The sequence below is a fragment of the Gavialis gangeticus genome, unplaced genomic scaffold, assembly GCF_001723915.1.
Source record: "Gavialis gangeticus isolate Ggan-Ray unplaced genomic scaffold, GavGan_comp1, whole genome shotgun sequence".
Taxonomy (NCBI): Eukaryota; Metazoa; Chordata; order Crocodylia; family Gavialidae; genus Gavialis; species Gavialis gangeticus.
The window spans coordinates 8,599,506-8,606,090 of record NW_017729002.1 but is presented as its reverse complement, the minus strand read 5'-3'; the positions used below and the strand labels follow the sequence as shown (position 1 = coordinate 8,606,090).

The 6,585-nt window shown below is 43.0% G+C and overlaps 1 protein-coding gene across 1 annotated transcript in view; it reads right to left on the bottom strand.

Moving 5' to 3' along the window:
- Positions 1-1,677: 1,677 nt before the first annotated feature.
- Positions 1,678-6,585, bottom strand: part of CARHSP1 (calcium regulated heat stable protein 1) — a 44,452-nt gene continuing 39,544 nt past the window's right edge. Inside the window, exon 3 of the mRNA XM_019507478.1 lies at positions 1,678-3,382. Coding sequence (XP_019363023.1) covers positions 3,220-3,382 — 163 coding nt within the window. The 3' untranslated portion in view covers positions 1,678-3,219. The remainder of the gene's footprint in view (positions 3,383-6,585) is intronic.

The following is a 6,585-nucleotide window of genomic DNA, read 5'->3' as shown; positions in this document are numbered from 1 at the left end:
TACCCTGGAAATTTTCAAGAGGAGACTGGACAGTCACCTCGCTGGGATTGCCTGACCCCAGTTGTCTTTCCTGCTTGATGCAGGGGGATGGACCCGGTGTTCTTCAGAGGTCCCTTCCAGCCTTACTATCTATGAATCTATAAACACTTTTTTCACACCCCATGATGTTCCCATGGTAACAGTTTAAAAGAAATCCTTTAAAAGGATGTCCTTTTTCCTGTTCCCTTCACAATGAATGGCTTTCATTTAAAAAATAAATAAATAAAAATGTAAAACTTACCAGCTATAAAACAGAGATCGTCAGTCATTCTCTATATTAGAGGTTTTGAAACTGTGGTCCGCAAGCTCCGTTCAGGTGGTCCACAGAAAGGTGACCTAAGGCTAAAGCTGACCAACATTACACCTGACTTCCCAGAACTTTGCTCCAAAAAAACAGGCACATCCATTGCATTAGAAAGGTAAGACTACTGATAATAAAATGAGTTGTGTGCTTTGATTTGTAGAACAAAAAAAAGTTTAAGTGGTCTGCCGAGACCCTCAGCAATTTCTGAAGTGGTCTGCAAAAAAAAAAAAGTTTGAGAACCTCTGCTCTAGATAGATCTTTAGCTTTCTTGATAAATCCTCAGTAAACACTTACTACAGAAACTAAGTAACTGTTATGATTTAGTCTACAGGCAGTCCTCAGACTTACAACACAATTGGTTCCTGAAAACCATGTCTTAAGTCGAAATGTTGTAACTCGGAACCGATTTTCCCATAGGAACAATGTTATAAATGGGGGGTTGGTTCCTGAACCAAGACCCGATACCCTATTTTCACCAAAAATAACCTAGAATTTTGTACCCGTTCAATTATAGATGAGTAATATAGCTACATGAATGTATTTATATTGTAAATAGCAATCGTTGTTTTGGAAGGACTTCTTTGAGGAGACTTTGCTGGACATTTTGAAGGGCTCTTGGTTGGACTTTTTGAAGGGTTCTTGGCTGGAGTCTTCTCAGGAGTCCTGGCTGCAGGTTTTTCTGGAGTCTTGTCTGCTTTCTTAAAGAAAGCGTCCAAGGAAGTTTGGACAGATGTTCTCCAGGGAGACGGGTGATGCAGCGAACTTGTTCACTGGCATGGCATGGCGTCAGATCAAGTGTTGTAAAGTTGAAACTGACCTCAGAAAGTTGAACAGGGTGTCAATTTATAAATGTTGTAAGTGTGAAACTTTGTAACTCAAAACATTGCAAGTCAAGGACTGCCTGTATTGTACGCTAAAGCTACTTCGTATGCTGCCTGCAGGTTTTCATCAAATATTCAGGATGACACATGTGCCACATGTGCATTTGATTTCTCAAAATTCATCTCCCAGCCTCTTCCTTGTGTGTTGGCACAGGACTTAGTTCATAGTGTGCTTGGGCCAGGATATGACTCCTAAGTACTACTGCAAAAAGAATAGTAAAAGCCCTATTTTATTCAAAGGAGGCCAGAATTTCTCTTTTGCAGCTTGGTAACTGGATGGTTGCAACAGGGGAGGAGGAGAGGGTGTCTCACTTGTCAAGTTACTCCACATTTTCAACAAACACACCTATAATCTTATATACTCTCAAAGTAGTTTTTTTTGATCATATGTGCACATCCCTCTACCTTTTTACTGTATACTAATTTTTAAAAAGGAATAAAGAGAGAAGATGCTGAAGACAACTGTCTTTAGATATGAAATATGCTTTTATTTGAAAGAAACAGTATCTGTTAAGCTAGAGGCTACATAGTGTACACCTCACTGCTACTCATACAAGACTTAAGCCTTAAGCCAAAAAGCTCAAAACAATTCATACAGGCTATTCAGTACAACACCGAAAAAGTAAAACAAAACATCACAGTCACTATTGCCCTTTACGTTTCTGGTCTCAAATGTCTGCATGTACATCAGAATTACTTGGGCTAGTTCACACTTCAACACAAAACAGATTGAATATGTTCCCTGGCAGCACAAATGCTGACTGTTATGCAACTACAGTGAATACATACAGAAAGTTAGAGAATTTCACCAAAAAAAAAAAAAGTTTAATTTTTGCAAAGTGATCAAAGATCTAATTAGGTCTTAGGAATACATGAGAAAAACGCTTCATTTAGAAAACTTTGGAAGGGAAGCTGCACAGAACTGCTGCAGAACTCAGTATAATTTACAATGCTTTGCTTCATGCTTTCCTGCACAATGCAAAAGAGATGAGATTCTAGTTGGTGGTAGCACTGTACACTATCAAACAAGCTTTGTAGGACAACACAGCTGCAGAATCCACTAAAACAATCAAACTGCTAACAGCCTTTTACAGAGAATGATTCAACCATTGTAGAGTCCGCTTTTCAGAAGGGAGCTGTGTGTGTTCATTCCTCTGCCCAAACTACCCACTACTGATAAACCAAAAAAACCCTTAAAATAGCAGTTTTCAGATTTCGCTTAATTTAGACATTCCCATCCCTGCTGCTTTCCACTTCATAGCGTGAAGCAACCTAAGACTGCTCATCTGGCATTAATCCACCACAAAGGCACCCAAAGTAAATTCACAAGCAGCTTTAAATGTGATATGCTCCACACCTGTGCAGCTATTTAACCTGCAACAGTTCCACCCGAAGGGTAGGCAGTAGTTACTGGCAAAACTGTCACCTGATAAAGCACCAGATTAAGACTTTCTAAGATGTTACTGAAGTGGTGAGCTATCATGTGTGACCAAGAGAATTTCAGTAATGAATGTGTGTGTCACTCGCTCTCACTCCCTCACAAGTAAATCAACTGTTAGCAGCAAGCCTGGAGATGCTGCACGCTTACAGAAATTTAGCTCAAGGGTCCTGATAAAAATTGGGCTTCTAAGCCATGTTTCTCGTTACTGCTGTTGTGACAGGAAGGCTACCCACACTGAGTGGTGTACTTGGAATTTCTAGCTAGCGTCTTTGAGCATTTCAGGTCATACTTTAAAAAAAGGCAGAAAAGTATTCTTGCTTTTAAAAATGAACTTGGACACTTCCCTTAGGTAACATATTTTTTTTTCTTATCAGTACATGTCATGCCCACTGTAAAACAAGGCAGGTTTTTTGGCCAACTTATACTTTCTTAACATTCTAATATATACCTCTCTACTGTGTATGTGTATTATTCATATCTCAGAGTCATTGGATAGGCAGTTTTTGAGCAATACCACACAGTGTCCTTAATGATAAAGTGTCATGCTGGATACCTTAGGAGCTAATGACATGTCCTGACCAGGTCTCATGTTTTGTGCCAGGTGCAAGATGGGTAATAACCACTTCTACAGCCTGCAGTTTCTCATTCTTAGGTGGAATAGAGCACAGCTTGTAGGTGACTTCATCTCCTGACACTGGAACATATTCTCCCTCGATGCTGTAGAGAAATAAAAACAAAGAGAGGGCCAGGTAAACAGAGCGTTAGTGGGCACTGGTGGGTGAAGCACTGGTGTTAGAGGGAGGCAGTTTTTGCTGTAGAGCAGCACTCTGCTTCATCGACCTAACAGTTGGCTACAGTGGGCCATGACCCAACATCTACCAGAAGTGCATGGGCCACCCCCCCCACAACACATCCACTCACTCACCACACTCACTCTCCTGCAACCAACTCAAAGTGTGCCTCTGCATTTCCCCATTTTTGGGAGGGGGATAGGGAGAAAGTCCTCAACACCCTGCCTAGCAGCAGTGTAGTGCATCCCCGCCCTCACCCCAAGCCAACCATGTTCTGCAGGTCTGCTACCATAGGAATTCCTCTATTCCTGCAGTAGGATATGGAAATTTATCAAATTCATTGAAGTGCTGTAGCAGCCATCTATGATCCTCTCACACCAACCACTAAACCTCCCTCCCTGCCCCCACCCACCTAGATACAGTACAGTCACAATTACTGTACAGGCAGTCCTTGGACTTATGACACAATTGGTTCCTGAAAACTGCGTCAAGTCGAAACGTAACGTGGAACCAATTTTCTCATAAGGACAGTGCTATAAATGGGGGGTTAGTTCCTGAACCAAGCCCCAATACCCTCTTTTCATCAAAAATACCCCAAAACTTTGACCTCGATTAGTTATAGATGAGTAATATAGCTACATTAATGTATTTATATTGTAAATAGCGATCATATTGATTCGGAAGGACTTCTTTGAGGTGACTTTGCTGGACTTTTTCAAGGGCTCTTGATTGGACTTTTTTAAGGGTTCTTGGCTGGAGTCATAGACATCAGGGCTGGAAGGGGCGTTGGAAGATTATCGAGTTCAGCCCGAGGGGCAGGAAGTCAGCTGGGGTCATAGGATCCCAGCAAAATAAGCATCCAAATTTCTCTTGAAGGTGTTCAATGTAGGTGCTTGAACCACCTCCGATTGCAGGCTACTCCAGACCTTGGGGGCTCAGACAGTAAAGAAATTCTTCCTTATGTCCAGCCTGAAACGGTCTTGCAGTAGTTTATGACCGTTCAACCTTGTCATCCCTTGGGGAACTCTAGTGAACAAACGTTCCCCCAGATACATTTGTATATGAGTCTGTGTATGAGTCTTCTCAGGAGTCTTGGCTGCAGGTTCTTCTGGAGTCTTGTCTGCTTTCTTAAAGAAAGTGTGCAAGGAAGTTTGGACAGATGTTCTCCAGGGAGATGAGTGATGCAGGGAACTTGTTTGCTGGCATGGCATTGCATCATATCAAGCGTTGTAAGTCAAAACTGGCATAAAGTTGAAACCAGGTGTCAATTTATAAACGTTGTGAGTGCAAACCATTGCAACTTGAAACGTTGTAAGTCGAGGACTGCTTGTATTACTGTATTGTTATGCCTGCTGGATACTAGGCAGGCATAACATGTACTCTCTCTTATGCACAGGTCATCAGTTGGAAGCAACGTGTGCTGCAAGCACCTTGCTTCTGCTCTGCAGGCAATGAATGTCATTAATAAAATACCAGTCAGCAGGAAGGCCAGGATGATAACACAACATGAACTTTGCACAGTTGGAACGTATCAGAGCAAAAAAAAAGTTACTGGTATTAAAACACTCAGCTCTTCACCCAGTGCACTATTATCCTGCAACCTGAGCTGCCCCGACTATCAGGGATATCTATGCAGATTATGTATGGCTGTACTGCTAGAGCTGAACTCCAAGGAGACAAACTCACTGGTCACGGTATGCCAGAGAGCAAGGAGCAGATGCTGGGTCCCAGAGACAGCCCCCTATTCTTTTCCCCCCTCCGGTCCAACTTTGGAGAAAAATGGAAGTGCTGCATGAAAAAAAAAATCAGCAGTTAACTCCCAGCTTCATCACCTTTGCTTAACCTGCTGCTGTGGTTCAGTGGTAGAATTCTTGCCTGCTATGCAGGAGACCTAGGTTTGAGTCCCAGATGCGTACATAACTACAGCTGTTAAGTCACTGAATATTGGGCCTTTGGATCCTGTTTCAATTGTCAAAAGGGTGACTAGAAGGCCTGGGCCACCTGCACTCCTTCATGCTCCTGCCTTGGCAAGACTTCTCCTGCATACACCATGATCCAGAAGCATTGATGGTTGACACTTCATCACCTCCTCTTAGTCTGATGAATGTACTCTGGCTTTGTCCCCGAGACAATCCACAATTACCCCATATCTGTTTTTCCCTTTCCTGAGTGCAAGCTCTTGCTGGCAGTGCTGTGGCAATGACAGCTGTGATTTTTTTTCACATTCCTAACTGCCAGCACCATGTCAACAAACCTCAAAGGCAGCCCAAACTGTGGAGACAAGTGTGTATTAATGCAAGCTCACAGCCATACTAGGAGTGAAATTGTACTTCCCTTTGCATGTCTGAGTGGCACTTTTCTAGCTGTCTACTTGGGTCCCCACTTTGTGTTTTAGATGCATAATAATGAGTCTATAGACTGCACAGTGGACGCATATGTAGGCAGCTGCCTGTGTGCACACAGTGTCAGCAGGCACATATATGAGCATAAAGCTGAGAAAAAGTGCATGTACATGTAGGTAAGGACTCCCCTATGTTTTAATCACAAGAGCCAAGGGGGTAAGGAACAGGCCCCAGGAGCCACACCCCACCCTATCTGCTAATCACCAAAACATGAGGCAAGCCTTAGACAAGCCCTTCTCGGGAGTCTCTTCTGAAGCTGAGCCTCTGCCCTTTGCATTTAATAATCATGGGAGAAAAGGGATGGAGGGCAGTGCAGAGCATAAGTTTTTGCCCATTCAGAAGCAAGGGTGCAGGCTAGAGCCCAGGGCCTGTTCTCTTCCAAGTCAACAGGCATCCCATAGAGTCACACAGGCTTCTCCTCACCTCCTTTCTAAGTGCACACATCATCCGGAGGGCCAGGCCCCAAAAGAAGACAAGCTTGTATCACTTCCAAACCCACTTCACATTATTGCTTTAACTGCTTCTATAGCCTGTAAATATTTGGCGAGTGTTGAATGAATTAGATGGGCCCTATTAAGTTCACTGACCATGTTCACCCTTCACTGAATTTTCTCACAGTGAAGTCCAAAAACACTGCAATTTCCCCAGACCAGAAATCGGCCAGTGCAGCTCCTTTCAGGACAAGGAGTGGAGAAAGCTTGTAGGCATTGGTCTTACAATAGATCAG